General features: G+C 42.7%; 2 protein-coding genes across 2 annotated transcripts; both read left to right on the forward strand.

The window, feature by feature from the left end:
* Window positions 1-1078: 1078 nt before the first annotated feature.
* Window positions 1079-10706, forward strand: tmem222b (transmembrane protein 222b). Its single transcript, XM_061092458.1, has 6 exons — window positions 1079-1202; window positions 4175-4259; window positions 5637-5668; window positions 5764-5860; window positions 5953-6083; window positions 8451-10706. Exons 1-6 carry the CDS (start codon window positions 1081-1083, stop codon window positions 8536-8538), a joined length of 555 nt encoding a protein of 184 aa, XP_060948441.1. The 5' UTR covers window positions 1079-1080; the 3' UTR covers window positions 8539-10706.
* Window positions 10707-13575: 2869 nt separating this feature from the next.
* On the forward strand, window positions 13576-15302 carry tpbga (trophoblast glycoprotein a). Its single transcript, XM_061093313.1, has 2 exons — window positions 13576-13856; window positions 14408-15302. The coding sequence occupies exons 1-2, from the start codon at window positions 13576-13578 to the stop codon at window positions 15255-15257; spliced, it is 1131 nt and encodes a 376-aa protein (XP_060949296.1). The 3' UTR covers window positions 15258-15302.
* Window positions 15303-24579: the final 9277 nt, after the last annotated feature.

Here is a 24579-nt window from a genome sequence, read left to right on the forward strand (position 1 = left end):
AGAGAAGCCCCTGTGTGAGAAGAGTGCATATTCCATTTCGTCCTCTGTACTTTTATGGTTTTGAGAGTTGCTAGAACCAGTCCCAGAGAGACTGGTGCAGGTTTCCAGAGTTCCAGAGATTCGAAGCGGGAACCTTCTTGCTGCCAGGCAACGGTGATAAACACTGGAAGACCGTGCAACCCTGTTGTGCATAATCCTAATCACCAACTCGCTGCTCATCACAAAAGAGGAGCAGGGTTTAGTTTTGGGAGTTTGGGCAAAACAAAAAGTCAAAGAACAATGTATTTATACAAAATACTCTCAAACTGTCTTTATCTATAAATAGCATATTCATTTAGCTAGAACAGTGTGCACAAAACATCCACCTGCCAATTTTCCAAATGTTAAATATTTATATAGCACATTTCTTATACTTTACAGTACAGTTTTGTCATTCACCTGTTCACAAACACCATCATGCAGTGCATATTTACAGCACTTTCTCTATGACACACTATAGGCACAGGGGTCGCGAGCACTTGGGGGTTCAGTATTAAGCAGGTGAAATGAGACTGAGATCAAACCTCCGACCTTCTGGTAATTGGACAACCCGCTCTACATCATGTACCACAGCTGCCCCAAAAACTTCCTGGAGATTTAAAAGTTAGACTTTGCGCCGACTTTTAATTCAATATTTTCTTCATGCGTTATTAAGGATACGTTTCCGTGTTGAGCTCACAGAAACCCCGGAAGCTGCTGTTGCTGCCAAGCAACAGTATAGTGTCAAGTTACAGATAATAGAAAGAAGGTGTTCCGTTGTAACTTTCAAAGTAAAATCTCTATTATTAACAACACCTCTTTCATTGCTATTCATACACAATTTTCTCGCGTGATTTCTGTATGGCTTTCCGTATATAATTCATAATATAAGATTATGATACAAAATTTAAATTCAGCGCCTTTTTTTTAAGGTAATGACGAAAAAAGGGGAAAGAATACATTTACGTGACTTATTTTGAAGCGGACACCGCACGTGTTCCGGCCTGCCTCCGTGCGGTCGGCTGACTTGACTTGACAGCTGAAGCTCACTCTCCTCAGCTGATGATGGCGGATGTTGTTGAGAAAGACGCCATGAAGAATTACCACACAGCGTCCGAGAGAATCAACCCCGGCACCGGCCGCTTCCCTTTCTGCGTCGTGTGGACGCCCATCCCCGTGTTATCGTGAGTGAACCTCCGCTGAGCCGCCGGACCGGAAGCCCCGGGACACGGCACCAAGTGACAGCTCCACTAGCTTAGCTTAGCTAGCTACGTACTGGCCCCTCTCCTGTTGCTCAGAGCCTCTGACACATGTGTAGAACACTGAGTAAACACACGTCGATGACTCCAATTAGCAACACACGTTTATTTCGTGGAAAACAATCACAAAGCCAGCTAACACTAACGAAATAACGACAGGAAACTAAACAACAAGTGGACGGTGAGGCTTATGACACTGATATAACTTATTACAGTGTTATAAAGTTACTGTATTCCTACCACTGTACAGATCAGAGAGTATTTAGTCCTAGGAACAAGTGTGTTAAACTATTTAAGCACAAGTGAAATGTAGGGGCCAAGACCATATCGTTTTTGCGTGTCAATAATTAAAACAGTGGTTCCTATTGTGTGTGTGTGTGTGTGCTGTTTCCAGCATATACATTACACTACATATCATTTAGCTGACGCTTTTATCCAAAGCGACTTACAATAGTGCAAGAATCAAGAAAGTACAATTTTCTTCAAGAAAGCCAAACTTCAAAGTACTATAAGCAAGTGCCATTAAAGGAGTCACCCCATCAGGACCAGTAGACCTCAGGGTGAAGTCTGGTCCTAAAGGGGTGAAACCTTAGCCTGACGTTGTCATACTCATGATTCTAGTCAGAATATGAGTCTGAGACAGGTCCATTGGGCTGTGATTATGGGGCGTGTTTCAACTGAACCAGGAAAAAAAATGCCTCTTCGCTCAATTGGATAGACCTACAACCAATCAGAGCAACGTAGTATGTGACATATGTTAAATAAGCGACCATCGGGGCCAGCTGATAAATAAAACCTTTTCTGAATCCTGTAGGAAGGACGGCAAAAACATCTTTGCGATCTACAAATGCCTTGATCGCGTTTCTCTGTTCCTCTTTCAAAATGAATGCGCTGTCGATGTCTCCTAAAACAGACTCAATGGCAGCATCGGCACATCTCAGCTCTCCAGCGGCAGGCATGTTTGTGGAAAACAAAATCAACCCAAGCGCTCTTTGATGACGTAGTTGATTACGTAACTGTTGATCATCTGTCCATCATCGTATAAAGCCCGCCCTGACAATTTGATTGGTCCGAACAGCTTCTGTTCGGAGATAATTTCTACCCAACGGAGCAACTCCAGACCGAACTTCCCGACCGAAAATGTTGTGGGCGGGGCTAAATTCGTCTGGCACCCAGGCTAGTGAAACCTAACCCCTGAGGTCCTGGTGCAGGGTGAGGGGTGAGATGTAAATTGTGGTTAGAAGAAGGTAAATGGTCTGTATCTCAGGGTTCCTACGGCAATAAAAAAAAAACTGGAAAAGTCATGGAATTATAAAATGTTTATTTCCAGGCCTGGAAAAGTGCTTGAAATAAATTTTATCCCAAAAGTTTTGGAGAAGTCATGGAAATTTGTTATATTCGTATTTTCATGTCGTTCATTTGCGCTGAATTATTCATATGCTTTTAAAAGAAATACGCTCAAAATGTAAGCAGGCATACTACCTCATACTAACGGAAAAGTTCGGTGGGGAAGGAGGCGGGATAATGCACTATACCAGGCAAGTGTAGGTTTAACCATGCTTGGCTACAAATGGAAAAGTAAATTTTTTTTAATCAAACTATTGTCTCCCATTCATCTGTGTCATTTGAGGTATACTTTATGCTTTGGCATTGTCATTGTTAGTTTAAATACTACATTTTGTCGCGTTTTCATGTATACACCGAGATTTCACAAAACATTTGGTCATGGAAATTTGGTTTAAAGTTATTGAAAAGTCATGGAAATCCATTGGTCAAAATGTGTATGAACCCTGGGATCTGTATAACGTCTTGATGACCACTCGCAGGACTTTACAGTTTGCAGTTTATTGCCATTAACACACACATTCATACAGTGCATCTATATATAGGAAACACTTTTTCTGTGAGGTAAGTGATAGTCATGAATGGGTCGTGGTTACGGTTGAAAGGATAGTTCACTGAAAAATTTAAATTGATAAATTATCTACTGCCCACTATGCCGATGGAGGGGTGGGGGGAGTGTTTTGTTGTGACTCTTTCTTCAGACGTAATAAAACAACTGAAAACCCGGTGTAACTGATGCCGTTTGGAGTTGAACGTGAATATCAGGACTTGTGGACACTTGGATGACACCACACAAGCAGTATGGAGGAATCTTGTGGTTTTCCTGTTGTTTTATTACTTCTGAAGAAGGATTCACTTTGGCTGCACCACTGTACAGCCCTGAGACTGCGTGTCAACTCAGCATCTCTGATTTCCATTATCTATTATCATCTATCAATACAGTGTTAGTATTAGTACAGCCAGTTGTTCTAAATATAAAGAAAACATTTATTGGTCCCTGTCCCATGACCTGATCAAACAGAGGCTCTGTAAACTAATGTGTCTGTTCGGCTGCAACACATAAGCATCTAAAAAGCTGCTCTACTGTTTGAATTTATAAACTATGTGAGAAGATTTTTTAAGCTTTTTATGAATGATCATTTTGCATGGTATCATTTTCTAAGTTCAATGCAAACTTTGACATCAGTGATTGAATTTCGCTGAGCATTAATGCAGCTGTTATTCTTTCAGACTAAGGTCGATTTGTTACATAGGGGTTGGGTTAATGTTTCCTAGCTGCAAGTCGGCAAATATATTTGAAAAATATCACGTAAAGCACGCGCGCGTATCTAGTGTTCAAAGGCCTTTACTTTTTTTTTGCTTACACGTGTTGAGCATGTATTTGAGCCCTAGTGCAGCTTAATAAAGGACTGTTGTGTCTTTGTCTCATACTGACCAGGTCTGTCAATACATGGACTCTCCCCAAGATTCCTTTTTTCATATTATATATATATATCTTAAACGTGTGTGTGTCAAAACATGTTGTATTTAAAATACTTTTTTCTTTCTCTCAGATGGTTGTTTCCATTTATTGGCCACATGGGAATCTGCACTTCAACTGGAGTCATTCGAGACTTTGCCGGACCTTACTTTGTCTCAGTGAGTAATGACTATGATCCTGTGTTGTTTATGACGCTTCTAACACGAGAAAGACACAAAAATTAAAACAAAAACAAAAAGTAAACGTATCTCAGTATTAAAAGTACACCGGCTGTATTCTGGCACAGCGGGTGTGAAGTAAGTCAGTGAGTATGAGTTTGAAGTGTTGACCTTTTAGTTTTAGGTGGTCCACCGAAATGTGTTTTCAGAATCACCTATCGGGCGACTTGAAATCGGACTGTTTGGAAAACTGTTCAAAAAAGTTGTAAATTGGACTGTTTGGTAAAACCTTTCCAGTCTCAATGATCCCTCAAAGCACTTTACTGTCGACACAGCTGTGAAGGGCAATCTGAGGTTCAGTATCTTGCCCAAGGACACTACAGAAAACCGAGGATTGAACCACTGCCTTTCTGCTTAGTGGACGCCCCTTTCTAACTACTGAGCCAAAGCCATAGAGGTTGGCAGTTCAAGTCACTTACAATCAATTACAGTGGTTTTCCAGTAGAATTGTAATTTGATCCAGACTGTCCAGATTGAGTAATAGATCAATGAGACTGAAAGACTACAGATGCCAAAATACTGCACAATTGTCGGTAAGAATTGTGATTGTGTAATTGTGTAACTTTATTGAATTATCATTTGATCTTTTGTCATGATAATCAATAGATAATCTGTGTAAATATGACATCAACGATACAAACAAATCCATGTGGAAGGATGGTGTGCATGCATGCTGGACGATGTTGTGCTGTGTGATGGTAAATCATAAACAAGATTAAACCTAATTTACGATGCTCACAAGATTAAACTTAAAGTACGATGGGGCTACATTTTTTAACTGAACACAACTTTGTTGAATATCTGATTTGAAGAGGGTGGGTGTGGTGATTCCTAAAATGCGCACCAATGAACCCAGGGACACTTTGAGATGTGCTTTAGATTCTACCAGTTTCTAACATTCCTCCCCATTTCAAAATGATAAAATAATCTGTTGTCAAGCCCCATTTGGAGTCACTTTGGATATAAAAAAAACAACTGTTTATAACGTGGACTCATTTGCCCATTTCACACAAACAAAGTTGATGGTGAATTAAGATAAACAGGATGTGAGGCGCATTTCCTAAATTCCTAAAACCAAGAACCCAATAAACTGAACTGAGGTACTCCAGTGTCTAAAGAGTCCAAAAACATGTTAGTGCACATGTGACTGTTAATCCCCAGGTTGATTTGTTTTACTGTCAAATGATCTGCTTTGCAACTGTGGACCTACTGCAGGCAAAACAAAAAAGGGACATGAACCAAGTCAAAAACAAATATGATTTGAACCAACTGCAGAAATACAGTACAGAATGACTACAGTATGTTCTGTTTTCGCAGGAAGACAACATGGGTTTTGGAAAACCAACAAAGTAAGTAAATAAAAATTGTTGAGATGTTTTGATTGCACCGTCACAAAGGTTTTTTCAGCCAGTACAGCACGGTTTCTTTTTCTCTCTGAATGTAGATACTGGATGCTTGACGTAAGCAAAGTCTACGCTAGTGGCTCCAACGCCTGGGACACAGCAGTGCATGATGCGTCGGAGGAGTATAAGAACAGAATGGTAATAAGGACTTTGGATTTATCCCTTATTTCCAAATATTAATAATATAATAATAATACCAGTTAATCTTTGTTCTCTTATTTTCTCTGAAGCACAACCTCTGCTGTGACAACTGTCACTCGCATGTTGCCATGGCTCTAAATCTGATGCGGTATGAAAACAGTACCTCGTGGAACATGGTCAAACTCTGTCTCCTCGCTCTGATCCACGGAAAGCACGTCAGGTGAGATGGGGTGACACCAGGAAATCTACATTAATAATCCATAAGTTATATAAAACGTCAAATAATTAGTTTGGGTGAATCAAGAGCTGCTTCCAGACATGCACTGGATTCTGGATAATCTCTGGATCAGCCCCCTAGGAAAAAATCTCGAAAATGTCTGAGTGAGCACATGTGAGAAAACAGAAAACAATTATCAGGAGGATTCACTGTGAGCAAGTTGATGACTTTTCTAACACATGATGGAGGCAAAACTGTAAAAGGCAGTCTATGTGAACGGGTCTGAGCAGAGAATCTCCTGCTGTGTTCGATATGTGAAAGGCAAACTCCACGTATTCTTCAGTTCGTGTCTGTAAACGACTAATAAGTAGGAGATTTAGAAATGAACTAGCTTTAAGTGTGTTTGAGGACTTCCTCATCAGTAGTGAGTGAACATTGGGTAACTTGTGGTCCAGTTTCTGGAGATTGCAGCACGAAAAACATTGCAAACATCAAATAAACAAGTTTCTTTTGGTTAGGCTAGCTCATAGGCTGTTTCACATGCAAGCTCGGTGCAAAGATTGCTATGATACAGACCTGTCAGAGAATCACAAGGACATATCCAATGGTCTTGTGTTGATGCCTGGCTGTTGAAGACTTTTATTTGGCCTATGCAGAACAAACAGAGATCTTGTTTTCATTAGTCATGATTGTAATCTTCAAGCCAAAAATATCTGTTCATTAAAAACCAATTTAGCAGCAGCTCTATCATATCCTCAGTGCCACCATAAGAAATGGGGCTTATGCTTGTGGTTTCTCAGTGGGATCCCAGGGGCTCGGGCTAGATTTCTCTGGTCGGTCATGAGCACGTTGTGTATCAGGACGCGACAGAGAGAGGGAGGGAGAGAAAGAAAGCCCTGATTGTGCCTTCTACGGTTGCACAAGTCGGCTACACATCCCATTAACTCAGTTATGATTGTACAAGGTAAATGAGCAGCATATGTGCACAGGAAAATCAAAAGCATCCCCACTGTTAGATGGTGCTATAGAGAGCAGTTATGACATTAACACACACAAGTCTTAAGCCAGTAAGCCATTCATTTGCTTCACCTCTAGTATCACAGCTCCATCCAACTGAACTGTTGTTGTCAAGCTCGGGGTTATTGATGACTTGTATCAGGGGTTTTGGGGAGGAGATGTTTTGGCGATATAGATACAGATGTTAATATCCACAAGGAACTCAGTGGAGACCAGTTGTTTGTGACCACAGCTACAACATTAACACTGATCACAGCATAATTACTTTTAAATGAGGAAATCTTCATTATATTTCATCTTCACTGTATTGCTACGTGCACTGATTCACCCAGAGCCTCCTGGCTCCGATCTATCTCTCTCTCCTTCTCACACCAACACAAAGACACACACTCACCCCCCAAAAACACACTTTGACAAAGGACACATCTGTTCAGACAAACAGTTTAGTTTTTGCGAACAAAAATGACGTACATGCTCATTAGCGTACAGCACGAGAAAGGGAGAATTGATCATAAGTGGTCAGAGGAGACACGTGGAGAAGCATTTTACAGCAGGCGAACTGACGCACTTAGCGTCTTTTTTAAGACAAGGGGCCTCATTTATAACCGTTGCGTACGCATCTTTCAGACCCCATTTGGAGCGTAAATCACTTCTCACACCAACGTTTACCAGGTACAAATCTATAAAAACAAACTTTTCGGGAGGATGTGCGCACTTTTTTACGTAACCTTACACCCATGCGTACAAACATTTTGGAGACGGGAAAGTGTCAATAGTGACATGAGGAGGTGAATTGAAGCAGTCTAGTATTACACAAACCGACCCGACAGAATCGAACCATGCCCGTACAAACACGGGTACTCACTACTCTGGAGTAATTAGCCGACAAGTATGTGTGTGATATGTTATTTCAGGCAGTGTCCTCTCCGACCTATTCACTCTCACTCTCTGCATTAACAGCCGCAGCAGCACGTTTCCACTCAGTTTCTTTTATTAATGACATCAATGTTGTTGCCACCAACCAATCATCTGTCTATCTTCACCTCCAACTCATTAACAAAATCCTCCGTGTCTCTGTCAGAAAGTTACGCTTCTTCTCAATCGCTTGATGCCATCATTAGCCATTAAAAGTGACTGGTCAGCAGTGGGCGTGTCGAGGGTGGGGTTTGAGGTAGAGTCACATATGCATGTTTCCAGATGGACTGTGATTTATAAAGAGAACACTGTTTTATTAATGAGGCCCCTGATCTACACAATCATATTTTAGCCTTTGTTGTGTATCTACTGTACCTCTGTGCTCATTCTTGTGTTTCCTCACCTTCGTTTTTTTCTGTGTTTCCGTTTCTGGTGCAGCTGTGCAGGCTTCCTGAAGACCTGGTTGCCTTTCCTGATGCTGATGGGCATCATCCTGACAGCGGCCCTGGCCATCAACCTCCGCTGACCTGGGAGGCCGGTTACGTACACAGTGGAGCCTCCTGCAGGTTGTACGTGGGGGGATGACCTTTTTAACACCAAGGATGGGCAAGGGGCATTACACAGTGTGGAGTGAACGCGACAGAGGACATGAAGACTACTCACCTCTCAAGAGAATGCTCAACAGTGTCCCAACATGCGTACCCATGCTCAGCCTGTGGAAAGCAGAAAGCTTGTTGCATTTCTCCAGTGGTGATACAGAAATAGCCTGTTGACGGAAACCATTTATATTCAGTTATGTTGAGAGAAGTGACTGAAAACCCCCTCCCACCACCACCACCACCAGGACCATACAAACACACTAAATGGATTACGATTGCTGGATTTTGATTGTGAAAGACTGTGTACAGGTACAAGCCATCACCACCTGCAACGTGTAGAAAATGTCTCGCTGCATTTAGAGCTGAACATTGACTAATTCTCTGAAGGAATCACATCTATGCCTTGCTTTCAGATGTTGATGATCTTGCTTTGTGAGGAATAACTCAGTGCTTCCAGAATGCCATTTTTATACCCGGGAGTACCAATGTTAAAACAGTTACATTCCTTTCAAGGGAATTTATTGCATTACATTCTTGGTCTCCCATAGCTCTTCTGCAGTTCTACAGCAACTAACATGTGCCAGAGCAGTTTGTACATTTTCTTACTTGTATTCAGACTAAGGCTAAATCCATACTACGAAGATTTTGTTTGAAAAATGCATAAACTCCCCTGCTGATATGCCTGGCGTCCACAGTACTCCAAAGCAGCTGGGGGCCCATTTTAGTTTGATAACTTTGGGGCTGCGTTTTAGTCTGGACGGGCAGAAACACTCATGTGGCCAGAGGTCATGTTAGTTTGAAAATGCCATTTCCTAACAAAATGTTGCAGTATGGATGTAGTCTAACTCCTTAAGATATTAGAAAGTTTGCATCTTCTAAAAAGAAATGTTTTTTATATGTGCATTACATGTATCACCTCATGGAACTAGATTAAGTAGGTTTACGACTAACACTTTCATACAGATCATCAGTGCAATGATTGTACCAACTCAGTGAATGTGGCTGTGAGAAAATTTCAAGCAGACTAGTAAAAGCTCCTTCGGTTTTCTATACTTGTGCCAAATGGAAGAGAACTGGAGACCAACTCAAACTGTGTCTTTGAAAATGCTGCTTGTTATTTAGTGAAACAGCTCATGACGACTCTTAAGTTAGTGAATGAAAAGCCTGTTGATGTCCAAGTTAGGAAACCTGGTTGAATCTACCTTTCAAGAGATGTTTTGTTTCATATCAGATCATTTTGACTTCATGTGACAAAGCAGTGCCTAAAAACAACCTTCCTCACATACCCCATATTTGAGCTATTTTCAAAAAGAAAACGCTAAGTCCACATCATGGTTGACGCACAAATTCCGTTGCCATGGATTTCTTGAGTAGATTCAAATCCCTCATTGTTTGCAATCAAACAGGAAAAAAAAGTGTTGAGCCCTCTCTTTGTCCTCGGTGCTGCCAGAAGCAGCAGGTAGCCAGGATCCTCAGGTTTTTCACACTCCCCGACCCCTGCTGGATATCCCCACTTTCTCCCGGCGACGGACCAGCGTCACTCCTGCTGTTTTCCACCTCTGCAGATCAGATTCGGAGGTCATTGTGAAATGTCAGCACTGTTTTCACGAAGCTTTGATAATATACCTGCCAACATCCTGCCGTAATCCAGCACAGAGAGTGTGAGCCTTTAATTAAAGTCTGTTTGATTTCTGTGGTAATGGGGCTAATACGAGGTAGAGCTAACACAGTGCTTTCTAAACTGGGCTCTCCTCAGAGAGAAAGCAGATATTCTTTGGACTTTTTGTGTGTATTTCAGCCATGTTGCCTGTAAATATTTGAACACATGTTATACTGTACACCAGGTGCTCTTTGCAAACTGGATCACTTACTCTCAGGATTTATCCTTTGAATAATTTAGTGTCATCTTTGTTTCGTTTACTCTACTTGTGCATTTCATCTCTGCAGATTTGTGTGCGTGTGTGTGTTTGTGTGCGTGCTTTAGTCATGCACCCGACAGGAGAGAGCATGTGATTGCATGCCAGCATGTGTGTATTGCATGCATGCAAGAAATAGGGAGGGTTTGAGGAAGAATGAAGTTTACGTTCGACTCATACTATGGCTTCTTGATTAATTATCAGCTGCATTTCATTGCAGCCATCGATTGATTTCTTTGATATGCATCACACATATTTTTCAGTTTCAAGTTAAGATATGATAGCTGGTAAACCCATAGAAGGAATAAATAATAAATTAGACTATAACAGGCCTGCGTATGTAAATGTTGATTTGATGCTATAGCCCATGTGTGTATCTCCAGATTCTGGAAAACCTCAGAACTTTTTTTTCTCTTATAATATTAAAACAAGGGAACAAAGACAGAAACAGAGAATCTGGCATTATTATGGAAAAGGGAAATTGTCTTTTTAAAAACACTGTTGTGAATATTTTAAACCTTCTTTCTGGGACAACTCATGTGGGTCTTTTCCCTTTTTAAAGCTAGGTCACCAAGAAGTAAATACATTTTATTGTAAACACCACTTTATGCCCTAAAATCTCAAATATATAATATAATATATAATATTCTGGACATAAGATACAAGGAAGCAGACCAATGGCCTTGCATGCAGCTGGCTGTTACTCACAGTAATCTGGAAATATGTTTTATTATGTCCAAACTACAGCGACATGATCCATCTCTGTCCAAACTCAGTGAAGGTGTCGGTGGAAAATACCTGTAGAAACAAGGAAAAGTGAAAAATCCCTTTCATTCTCTGTAATGGAGCTAAATGTCATAAAACAGAGGGGGGGGGGGGGGGAGCAAATCTATGTCTTTGAATATGTCGCTTGTTCTTTGGTGAAACAGCGTATTCATTGCATTGGGAGCCATGAAAGGTAATGGCCCTTTGAAGTCAGCTGACGAAACTCACAACGTTGTCATTTCACTGCGTCTCATATTTAAATGTCTATGTATAATTTAGGAAGAGAGATAAGAAACTTGTTCAAATCAAATGGCACACCAGTCCTTTGTTGGAGCATTCGGACTAAGGCCACATTCATGGGGGGGGGGTCACATCATTTTAGATGTGGCCGGCTTCTGGTGCCTTGTTGTATCCAAGAGCCAGGTCCAGGAATGTGGAGACATGTGGTCCCAGGGATTCAGACCATTGACAAAAGACAGTTGGGATGCTATTATTAGTGCCACTATCCATATATACCAGTCTGCAATTTCCAAACCTTGTTTTGTTTCTATAATCCCCCGAAATGTCTTCTATGCTGCAGATCATTTAGCCCACTGGGGATTGTAAGACTCAACTGCAAGTGATTGTGTGAACTCTGAATGTGTTTAAGATCTTTTTGGGAGTTTGTTGTTTTCTTATTGGATTTCCATGATTAAATGGTTAAAACTGTGTTTCATCAAGGCTGTCAGCAGGAGAGATGATGTTAAAAGTTTCTCTGAGCCATGAAAGGCTAAATCCTTCTCCGCAGCAAGTTTCTATAAATACTCAGAAGTGATTCTTGGGACAATCATCATCAGAATACACATTAAGGAAGGAAACCCGTCACAGCTTTGATACCCTGCTACCAGAGTGCCATAAAGTCACACAGAGGCCATTATGCTGCTATCCAAGAAAGGGGGGGGGGGGGGGGGATCAAAAGCGTTTGAAGTCTAGCCCCCACAAAGCAGCCCTCCCCCACTGTTACCATACCACCTGGGTAGGTGGGAATGACCAGAGACGTCAGAATCAGCAAACACTAAAGTGAAACTAAAAGGCAGTCATCACTTTTGATCACAATACACTCAGAGACCTCTACAAATCAAACTGTGAATAATACAATGATGAAAGAAAACCTGGCCTATAAACTCTTCTTACATATAAACTGAGGTGAGGGACCTTATGTATATGGCCTGCGTACAACAAATATTAAACCCAATGAGGAGAGTGGAAGCTGAAGCAGTTGTGGGTGAAGTACTCAAACATTTGCTGAATTGAAAAAACATTGGAAAAATCAGTAAAGTAAAAGTACCACGTTAACGTTTATACTTGAGTTAAAGGAAGTACTTGCTTTTCAATGTACTCAAAGTATTAAAAGTAAAATATAGTATCCCAATGAAAAAGTTTTCTACACCTTTAACTGTGTCTTTTACTGTATATTTAGTTTAATACCCAAATTATACAGACTAGATAGACAGATAGTACAAAGAGGCAGACATTTATTAAAAGAGTGACACAGAGCTATAATAAAAAGGTCAAAGTTTGAGAGTCAAAGTATATACAATATACACAAAATATGAAAGTAGGCTATGCAGTTCTGAGTTACTGCACAAAAGGAGAACGATGCTACTGAAAACAGTTGCATTGTCATAAATGGGATGTTGAAATGTGGTGGAGTAGAGGGTACATATATATTTACTGATATCAATTTTTTGGAATAAAAGTGAAAAGTAAAATAAACAACTTGATATGCACGTACTTGAGTGCAGTAAAGCGCAGTAAATCTAAATGACATCTTCTGGCTGCAGCTTCTCTCTCTCCTCACGCATCCCCTGATGGATGGATGGGGCGTGTGGGGGGTGGGGGGGTGCACAGGCGGGAGAGAAGCCCCTCCCCCGGATCATCGCGCTGGAGTGGATGGTCCTTTTTTTTTAACTTCATTGTTGGAGAAGTGGAGTGACGCCCCGCTCTGCCGCGGCACAGGGATCAAGCAACACACACCCCCACCCACCCTCCACCACCCCAGCCCCCCCCTCCAGATCGGCACGACCCCTTCCTCTGTTCTCATGGAGCTCACCGCCCGCCGCCTCCCGGACACACTCTGTGCACGGAGGCGAAGTTGAAGCGCACATTCCCGGGACAAGGCACGATGAAGAGGAGGCTGATGAAGAGGAGGCTGATGAAGTCCAGGAGGAGCTGATCGGTTCCGTTTCTGCTCGATCCTCCCTCTCTCTCTCTCCTCTAGTTCACTCACTGCTTCCCACCAACATGCTGGATCCGGACCGGCGCGTCTTCTTCCTCCTCTTCCTCTTCTCCTTCTCCTCCGCCGCGGTCCTCCGCTCCGTGCACGCGTCGTGTCCTCCGCGCTGCGAGTGCTCGGAAGCGGCTCACACCGTGAAGTGCGTGTCCAAGGAGCTGCGGAGGGTCCCGGAGGGGATCCCCGGGTACACCCGCAATCTGTTCATCACCGGGAACCAGATCAGTCGCCTCGGTCCCGAGTCGTTCAGAGGACTGGAGAACGTGACCCACTTGTCTCTGAGCAACAACAGGTAAGACTGTCCTGCTCTGTCCTCTGTCCTCCTCTGTCCTCTGTCCTCTGCTGCTCAGGCAAAGCAAACAGGACATGGGGGGAATCCATGCAAGTGATAGCTTTTAGTATCTCATAGTATTCATCGTTCTTATATCATACAATACCTCTCAATACTGTACTATTCCATACATATTTCTTAATGTACACATCTTATTTATTTACATATTCCACTTTAAATATGCAACATACTCTGCTCTTTTACTGCCTTTTTTGCACTTCTGCTTAGATGCTAAACTGCATTTCGTTGTATAAGTACTTGTACTGTGCAATGACAATAAAGTTGAATCTAATCTAATCTTTTAGGATAAGGTCCTCAGTCATTGGTTTGTCCTCATTATTCCTTAAATGTAGCTGTCAGACCTATTCCATGGATTTTGGTCATATGACACTTTTTTTAAAGTGTATTCAAATGACAGCCATGATCAGTGGAGTTCCGAAGTAATATTTTAAGTAGTAGAAGTCTTGGTCTGCAGAGTGTAAACAATGTCTCTTGGATGTCCCCCAATGCAGAATCTCTGAGGTGGAGTCCAACACGTTTGCCGGACTCCGCAGCCTTCGCTCTCTGGACCTGAGCAACAACCAGCTGGCCATCATTCACCCCGAGGCCTTCACCGTCCTGAACCAGTCTCTGCAGGAGCTCAACCTGAGCCGAGCCCTCTACAACCACTCCACCGTGATGGACCTGGCCACGTCCTTCCGCTGGAGCTCCCTGGGGACCCTCCGGGGACTGGACCTGTCCCACAACAGCCTCATCTATTTGCCCTCGCGCATCTTCTCGCACCTGACCAGCCTCCGACGGCTCCTGCTGTCCAACAACTCGCTGGTGGCCATCCACAACTCCACCCTGGCAGGTCTGGAGCACCTGGAGGAGCTGGACCTCACGCTCAACGCCCTCAAGACCTTTCCAGAGGAGGGCCTGCGAGAGCTGGACTCCCTGCCCCGAGTGGCCCTCCTGCTGGAGGAGAACCCCTTCACGTGCACATGTGGAATTGAACCCTTCGCGTTGTGGCTCAACAGATCCCAGGGGCGGATCAGGAACGCTGATAGTCTGGTGTGCTCCTTCCCAACCAGCATGAGAAACACATCCATGCTCGCTGTGGGCACCATGACTCTCGGATGCCACCAGAGAGACCCAGGGGCCGACCTTGCTCTGCAGACCTCCTATGTGTTCTTGGGTTTAGTCCTGGGCTTCATTGGCCTCATCTTCCTATTTGTACTTTATCTCAACCGCAAGGGCATCAAGAAGCGGATCTACGACCTGCGAGATGCTTTCAGGGAGGTGTTGGACGGCTACCACTACCGCTTTGAGATCGATTCGGACCCCCGGATATCACAGATCTCCTCGGGCGCTGACGTGTGAGAGGACAATCACCCCTGGTGTATTTTCATATGACTCTTTTTTTAAATGCATTTTTCAGTTAGGGAGATGTACAAATTGTACAGTTTTGTCTGTAAATATATAAATACAATAGTGTGAATAATTCTATAAACCTTGTTGTTTGACGCATGCACTGCCCATATATCCTCAATGCACATTGAATGTTCTCCTTTTGTACAGACGATCGTTTCTTTGCTCAACAGACAGAGATGTTACAGATAGAGCTCGTTGACATTTCTCATATCTTGTCTGCTCGTCAAGGTCACAACAAAGCAGTAAGTGCCTAAAAGTCATTTTTGGTGTTTTTGCGATGATCTGATCTGAACTCAACAAACGTTGATTCTGTCTGCTGTGTCTGATCTGTTTGACTTGTGAAAACAAAGCAACAAAACGCTGCAATAAATCCCGACACTACCAAGACAAACCTCTGGGAGTTTAAAGCACAATCACTCATTCATCTTTGAACCGTTTCAAGCCCTTTGGTCCCTTCGTCCTTTAGCCCCCAGGGTGCCAGGGAGGAATTAAGCCCCCGAAAGCTTGACTAAAGCTCTCCTTAAAATCACCACTCTGCTTTTCTTTGGCAGTAGGACTGAGAAATTGGGGGGGGGGGGGGGGGACTACTCGGCACAGACCAGCGGAAATCTCCTAGCCCCCTCATTCTTTTTTTCCTGAAACGTTGCTTTGTTTCAACTCCTTGAGTTTTATTGTCAAGATGATGAGAACCAGTCCAGGGCCGAAGCTGCTGAAAGCAATCTCCCTCCCTCCTCAAAGACAACAGCCGCTCTGGAGGCTCTTTGAAGGAAAAGTCTGGCTCTCCACATTTTTTTGTTTAGGGGATTTTGTTTTTTTCTCTCGCAGTGATAAGATACAGATGATTCCGAAACACCAGCTACATTGTTTCATTCAGCAGTTTGCTCTGACCAGTAAAGTAGGGCTCCTTCTGAAGAGAAACAAGACTATGTTCTTTATCTTCTGGTTAGTCTCTACCTTGTATGCCTTTACTGTTTTCTAAGATCAATTCCTTCACATAACTTCCAACTTCCATGTCAAAAAACGCATTTCATAGTCAAATCTAAGCCTTTGATCTTGCATGCATGTTTCAAATAGAACCTGAATGACACGACACACAAACCACGACTGTTCTCTGCCCTCAGATGTCACACGTGTGTTGTCACCTTTTGCTATGGCTACATGACAAAAGCTTTTCTCTTTTGATGCTACAACGTGAGACAAATGCAGGCAGAGAGAGGGGATGGCAAGCTGCCATTCCTCTAAGTGTTTATTGCCCAAATTGTTAGCTATCAAGGCATTTGGAATGAGGGAAAGGAGCCCTGGGGAGAACTTGAGCAGCCTCCCATTGTTCGAAAAAGCCAAAGTAGCATCTTCATCCTATCAAGATGTCCTGCAAGCTCCTCTGGTAGCGATCCAGACGTGTTTGCAGCGTGGAGCCGTTCTACTGCATGTGGAAAGACCAAGTTAAACTTTATGAAGTCTGTATACTCATTTAGTGCCAATGTAATCTTGTGTGTCCTGAAATGAATGTAATCATATCGTCGGGACCAAACTCACGGTATCATTCCTCCGAGCCGCGGAACCACATTAAGCCGGGCATTTACTCGCTGAGGAGAAAACAATTGGGGCTCCGTGCTCCGACACAAAGGGCAGCTCGGATGGCGAGATGCCTCAAATAAGCTTTGTTTTCCCGTTGCCTTGTGATACTCATTGTCTTTCGGTTTTCACAGAGGGCCATTATGCCGCCGCATAATAGGATTCTCTCATGATGACAAAGTGGAGCGCTCTGATCCAGCAATTGTTAAAGTGTCATCATTCTTAATATTTGCCTGTGGGAGAAAAAACCAGAGGAGAAGTTTTCACTTGCTATTACACAACGTGTCATAACCGGGGCATTAAGTCGGCCACGGGTTATTGGTGTCAGTCGGTGTAGCAGACAGAAGAAAGATTACTCCCTGCATGTCTTTACTTCCGTTTTCTCTCATTAAAGTGTGTATAAGGAGCTGTGCCTTTTTTTGTGGGGACTTTTTATGAGCCTGTCTGCTTGAAAAATATATGGTCTGTTTGCAATAGGCTGTGCAATACTGTCTCAGCAGGGATGCAATGAAAAGAGAGGAGCCCTACTAATACATCCAGACATTCTCCATTACTAGCTGTGCACACGAGAGGCTTGTTAAAAACTATACAAATGCTCCAATTACTTTGTCCTTTCAAACTGTATGTTGCACATATCTGATTAAAAGATCACGTCTTTATTTCAGTGTCCCTTGCTTTGTCTTGTATTCCCACAAGCTATTTGTTCTGCCACTGAGGTTTCTGTTGAGGAATCCGTGTTATAAACTAACAGCTTTATGTTGCTGTTATTCCGTGCACCATGTGGCTTTTGCTAAACATGCACTTTGAGTGTTTCTTTCCAGTTTTAGTATGTTCCTCTGGAGTATGTTGCTCCTTATTTCATACGCCTCCTGTCTCTGGGAACATCTTGGCGCCATTACATGGATTTAATGGCCATGATAGGGAATATGCCTTTAAAGTGAACACCACATCTGTGAGGAATTGAACATGTTAAAAAGAGACCACAACAGTCAGCAGCATGACGACAGAGACAAAGTGGCATCTACCCCCCCCCCCCCCCTCCACTGGCGCGGTATGACAAATGCAGCTGTCTCCCTTTTACATTTACCGTCAGCATATACCGCAAAATCTGCAACATTCTGCTTTACATTTGGTTTTTCACTTTTAAAACCAAACCGAGCACAGAACACTGAAACAAAGTCCGGTTCTCTTTCCCTCTTCCAACTATGATTTTATTAGAGAGATCGATGACTTTCTTCACCCAGCTTCCTATATGCTGCCTCTACTGTACATCATGTCCCACCAGTCAGGTCGGCGAAGGTGGCAACTAAACCACTAAAGTGATTCCAGTGGGGTATCACCTATTGTCCTTCTGCACACTTGATCAATGTGACTATCTGTGGGCCAGAAAATGTAAGCAATTAGAGGCTGGTGCAGCTCACCCACATGGCCCATTGATCTTTTCCATAAAGGTACTAGCATCAGCAATGTACTTCTTAGTGTTTGTTCAGTATATACAAAATTTGAGTCACGTTGCTTTAAGTCTTGACAGTCTGTCAATTTGCCTGCCTCAACTGGACACATGAAAGAGAGTACTTTGAAATTGAAGATTGAACATAAGGGACAACATGTGTGCACTTCCTCCCACAATCCAGACATGAACCACAAAATAAGGCCATCGTGGGCAATTGGAGCTGGAGTCGGCACAGTAGCACTCTGGGGATAGAGCTGCAGTGGCGAAGACCCATCGATATGTGCACTTGACCAATCAGTCAGTCTTTGACATTTCAACCAATTATAGCATAAAATAATTGAAGCCAAACTCGTGTTTAAACATACATCAGTGTAATTTCCCCAAATGACAGAAACCATCTTAGAGAAACATTTATTTAAAACAGTTTGGCTTAATTCTTTGGCAGTTGTCATGTCGTCCATCTTAATATACAGTCTAAGGTGCTAACGTTAGCAAGCTAGGCTTACTGCCATCCGCTGTTAGCTGGTTTAATCTTTACAAGTGGGTCATGTAAAAACTTAACCCCGAGACGAATGGTCCTTAAAGTTCTTTATCATAATTTAAAATCACAAAAAGTACATAAAGAACGCCGTCGGCCTTGCTGAAGAAAGGACCGACATGTTTTCAAACCATGCAACAGTGTGACATGCTCCAGTGAGTTGTGCGCCAGAGGTGATAAGTGCACATACCGTTCAAACAAATCCTTCATTCAGAAGCTTCAAACCCAACCAACTATAGTGAATGAATAGCTCTCAGCTGTGGAGATCCCCTATCCCTGGTGACTTATACACCATTGTCAGCACAGTCAGCCCAAGCCACAGATATGTCACAGTTTGACCTAAAAATTGAACTTCTAACTGAGGTGAAGCCAGAATCAGCACCAACAGTCACGATCTTGTGAATGTGCTGTCACGCAGAAAGGTGAAGCAACAGTGCTTAGTGTAGTAAAAAGGGACAATGGTGACTTTATACACTGACCTGAACAAAATGAGTCGAATCACCACACTGCTTTGTAGTTTTTATCTAAACTGTGCATCATAGCAATCTAGCAGCAGCAGCACCAGCCTGTAATATTAGTCATTGCAAAAAAGAAAAACCAGCGCACTAGTCACAGTCTATCATTATGGTTCACATTTCCTTACAGAAAAAGTTCCACTTCAATAAAACTCACAGAGATGGTTTTGATTTATGCTTAATTGTTAAATCTATTAGTCCCACTTGGGTATGTGCACCACAGTGTTTGTACAAGATGTATGTGTCCAAATGTCATGATGAAATAGTTTATGCTCTTGAAATTTAAGCAAAACCTCTTGGTGCCTCACCGCAATGGATCCCCAGGACCCGCAGAAAATGAGAAACAAATGCTCGCAACAAAGTCCTGTCTCCCATGAAAGACGGGCTCATGTAAAAAACTCCACCACAACAATGCAGCGTCCCTCTGAAGTCTTCATGACTTTGTCTCCATTGATCTCTGAATTGACAACAACTGTAGAATGCAGCAACAGCACAGCTCGGCCTCACAGGCCCCCCCCACCCCAAGAACTTCCCCTCCTCTGGGCCTCTATGCTCTGAGTGGAGAGAGTCCTGGAGTCTGGTTGTGAGCTCTGCTGTCCCCCAGCTAGCCACGAATCAGTCTCTCCATCCATGTGGCTTCTCAGAAGTTTTGTTTTGCTGTGGTTGTTTATAGGAGGATGGGGTTTGGGAGATTTCAATTAGAAAACTCTGTGTCCCATCCTGCCTTGTTCTCTCAAACTCTGAATGAGCTGAAGCTTATTGAACGTACAGAGAGTTAAGGAAAAGTCAACACATGTGTTCTCCAAGTTATCTTCTTGGAAAGATCCCCAAGGGAGGACAACAAGGTATAAAGATGAATTGTTCCAGTGGTGAACAAACGTAATCAAGCCCTTGGATTGATTAGTCATACCACAGGAATAACCCCCCCTATGATTCATTATAGAGATTCTCCTCTGGTCCTCTCAGAGAAAGGGAAGAAGGCCTGTTCTGTCAGTTGATTATAAATGGCCTTGACCCGTTTTTAAAGAAAGGACAAGATACTCAAAACTCCAGTACTTCATCATCTGCTTCATGCGTCAATGAGTTGGGCTGGAACTGAGCAGAGACAAATGCAATATTCAGGCTGGAAACAGTTATTTGAACAGCCCCTTTGTAAACCCACAATGGTTTATATACGGCTTCATTTATTGTAGGCTATGGTTTTCTTCCTCTTTGTAGTCGGGTTACAGTAGTACGCAGTTTATGACAACATCAAATCTGTGCTTATGAATATTGTCATATGAGAAAAGAGTCAAATAACTTTAGGTTATGTTGACAAAGCCACGTCCATCTTTACAATTATTTAAGCGCTACCCAGCATTTTATTATCCTTCAGCCAAATGTTTTTTTTGGTTTTCTGGCATACGCATTTACTGTCATGGTCCAGTCTAGTTGCAGGCATATATTATTTTGCATAAAAGCTCTAGAAATAAAAGACAGCTATAGAGCAAATCGCTTATAAATCCAGTGGTGTCTGTTTCAACTGGAGATATTTGTTTTCTTCTAGTTTTTTCTTTTTTGCATCTGTTGCGTGTTAGAAGCATTATCAAACCCCCCACTCGCTTGGGTAGGATCCCCTGCTGTGTTCTCACATCAACTTCTCCTTGATTTTTACGGATATTATACTCAGAGGCCAGGCGGTGAAACTGAGGATCATCTCACACATGCACTTCCTCTGGAGAAAATACTGAGGAACTGCAGAGTTTAGTGCACGTCTGAAAGCAGTTTCGTTTCACCTAAGTTTTGCCTGCAGAAAAAGTTGTTTAGATAAAGTGGCCAAACTGTTGATTTGCTCTTATCCATTTGTTTCACATAATTTGCAAATTTGTAATAAACAGGAATGGTCCTTTAACTTCACCTCTAGAGCAATGTCAGCTGAGAACAGAAGCAGAAAGACAGCAGCCTCTGATGGGGCCAAATCCTGGAGCTGCTCATGGAATGTGTGGAGAGTGAACTCTCCATAGGTAGCTTGACCTCTCGCCCTCCTGATGGGAGCAGACATGGGCTCATTATTATTACCTTCATTATTTAAAATGTAGGAGCAGATGCAGGAGCGGGAGGAGGTCCAGCGCACCCGACGGGGATCTGAGGCACCTCATTGGTCAGGAGGAGAAGAAGTGTTCGGAGGCCAAATGCTCTTCCGGAGAGGAGACTCCATCTGCTGACTGTGTCATCTTGCTACATTAGGGACTTCTGGACATTCTGTTTAAGCACTGCAAGATGAAGAGGAATAAGGTATCAGAAAGAATGTAGGTTGTAGATCTGTCCAAAGAAACCATATAATATCAGTCTAGAAAAACCTGCAATAATGTTTTTGATTTTCTCTTCTAAATCAATAGTTTTCATTTCTTTGTCGTTGAGAATTAACTGCTGGCCCTAGAACATTTTCGTTTGAGCGATTTGTAGATGTAGAAGAAAGAATTGTTGTGTTTTTCACCAATAACTTTCTGATATCTCTGTTAAAAAGTATATCAGGTATATTTCACCCTGGCACATGATGGTTATTGTGGCTCTATGGGTCTTTGCACTCACCACCTCCACTGCAGAGACTCGAGGAAACAATGACTCACACTAAACAGTAGATAATTGGGCAACCAGCACACTCCTGATCTCTTTCCCAATAAAAATTGCTTTTATATAAATCATATCAAACAATTATCTGGGAGTTAGAAAGTATGTAGATGGCATTATTCTAACTTGTGTACATCAATCCATTTCGGTGAAGTGAAATAAGAGGCTCCAGGAGGATGATGTGGGTGCCTCAGAATCAATTCTCATAGCTGGTGAAATTAACTTAAACCATGGACATATTGATTTTTAAACGAGCAATCAACAGGCCCCACTCTGTGCAGAGCGGTAACCACAGGAGAACCACCACTGACCTGAGGTACAGTATGTTGTGTTTGCGATGGTCCTGTTGCCTGAAGTCTCTGCCTCCGTCTCTCAAATCTCCTCCTCCTTCTGATTTAGCGTCTCGTCTGTTTACTCAGGGTCAGATAAATATGGTCAACCATCAAAGTGGAATGATTTGTCCTAAATAGTCCAGGGGGTAATGGGCCGTTACATTTAACTTAGAGTTTCCTTTGACTCAGTATAACTGCGGTGGGAGTCAGCCTCACACAAGTAAACAAACACTGATGAATATAGGTCAGCTGGCAAGTTGCCCCATGAGTCCTTGTTTTTTCCTGAAGAGGAGGTCGCAAGAACAGTTAGTTGGCACGGCCCATGGAACCACAATAGCCACATTAATGGGAAATACGCTAAGTTGAAATAAATTAGAATAATCGTTTAAAGCTACTTTAATCGGTATTCATTTTATTAACTATATATCAAATGTGATGTGAAAGTAAAGTGTCACAAAAAGTGACCCTCATCTCTATCTAAGGACCCTAAAATAATACTTAGGTTGCCAAAAACATATGATTATGTTGGGTAGGAAGCAGGGTACATCCTGGACAGGTCATCAGTCTATGACAGGTGTGACACATACAGACAAACAACCCTTCACACTCACATTCATTTGGAGCTAAGAAAGTGGATAAAACAGGGAGAACATGCAAAACGTCACACCGAGAAATAAAGATAAAATAACTTAATGCAGCCTTAAGCGACGCATTCTAAAACATAAATAAGCTCTTATTTTCACCAACTGATCCAACTTGCAAAACAGAGCCTGATGTATTTATTCACCACAGAGCAATAGAGCCACCCATAAAACTTTTCTTTGAATTAAACAAACACATGATTTAAAATAATTTTCATAACACGGACTGCAGTTACCTGCTGCAGCAGCAACAGGGAGGAGCTTAGAGACTCTGGAACCTGCAAGAGGAAACACAGCAGGCTGAGTTTGTGGCGTCCTTCAAATCAAAGCTTAAAACACTTTAAATACACCTTGTATGTGTCGCTATGCAGAAATGTGGTCAAGGACAAACCTCTGTAGTGGGAACTATATCAAACGTGGTTTTTAATACTTTGGCAGGTGTTCAAATGTTTGTCCAACAGACAACACCACCACCGCTATATGTGAATCTCCAGGACAGCCTTCTTTCATAAAGTCCTTGGTCAGACCTGGTATAAACATCCATCCTGACTGATACGATCATAATTGGTCGGCCCTAAGTACAGGTCTGAATGCATCCAAATGTGTCCTGAGATCAGATCACTCAAAACACATGTGGAGATGGTCTGGGACACATGTGGCCACATTCTTTTCGCTGAGAGAATGTAATTACGTCCACATATGAAGGACACATGCACATACACATGAGCCCTGTCTCAATTCGGGGGCTGCATCCGTCTGAGTCTGCACAGATCGCATAACAGCGGCAAGACAAGACTGTCCCATTTGGAAGGCCACTTTAAACGCTGCAGACAAATGTGTCCTTCCATCCCTGAAAGTAAAGGCTCCAGCGGGTGCATCCCAGGTGTCCAACTTCATCTCTGTTGCTAGGCAACAGCAATAAGGGTAGGACGAGCTGATGATCTCGACCACAGGAATCCTCTGTAGACCAGACCTTCTCTTTGGAGTTTGGCCATCGTGGTCTACACAGTCCGTGAAGGAGGCAGTGTTTGTGGGCCGGGTAGAACACAACCTCTGAAGGATTCAGCCCCTGGACTGAGACACACACCACTGTCATAATTCCATCCTTGTGACACAATGACACACAAAGTCAACAATCGATGGCTTAACGGAGATGAAGGGCAACAAAGGTAGATGATGCATTTTCCAATTTAGCCGCCGTTGTGTGGTTTCAACCAACTAGGTTACTGACCCTCCTCACAAATGTCTCAACGTTCTGCACCACACAGAAATAAGGGGACAACGCTGTGTTTGCTTTCTCCTCCATGACATCTTATTTCTGGTCCTGCACATCCAGTTACAAATCTATCTTAGTATGAAGGAAGCTTGTGAGCAGGGTGGAACCTTCACACAAGGCATGCTTGTTAAATGAGGGGGTCTGTGCAGCTCAAACAGTGTCTTTCCTCTGTTCCGTGGAAATCAACATTCAGGCAGATGATGGTCACTTGACTTGAGTAAATCATTTACAGTTTTATTTGTTTTACTCTTGCATGATGTGTGTAGGATATTTGTTAGAGCCTCTGTTCTATTATTCTTGTGTCGTCAGTGACAGTATTTCTGATTCCAGT

Source organism: Limanda limanda, chromosome 19 (genome assembly GCF_963576545.1).
Source record: "Limanda limanda chromosome 19, fLimLim1.1, whole genome shotgun sequence".
Taxonomy (NCBI): Eukaryota; Metazoa; Chordata; class Actinopteri; order Pleuronectiformes; family Pleuronectidae; genus Limanda; species Limanda limanda.

Coding starts and splice junctions, on each gene's coding strand:
- tmem222b (XM_061092458.1), top strand. CDS start 1,081: ATGATGGCGGATGTTGTTGAGAAAGACGCCATGAAGAATTACCACACA. Junction 5,669..5,763: donor GGTTTTGGAAAACCAACAAA/GTAAGTAAATAA, acceptor CTCTGAATGTAG/ATACTGGATGCTTGACGTAA. Junction 5,861..5,952: donor AGGAGTATAAGAACAGAATG/GTAATAAGGACT, acceptor TTTTCTCTGAAG/CACAACCTCTGCTGTGACAA.
- tpbga (XM_061093313.1), top strand. CDS start 13,576: ATGCTGGATCCGGACCGGCGCGTCTTCTTCCTCCTCTTCCTCTTCTCC. Junction 13,857..14,407: donor TTGTCTCTGAGCAACAACAG/GTAAGACTGTCC, acceptor CCCCCAATGCAG/AATCTCTGAGGTGGAGTCCA.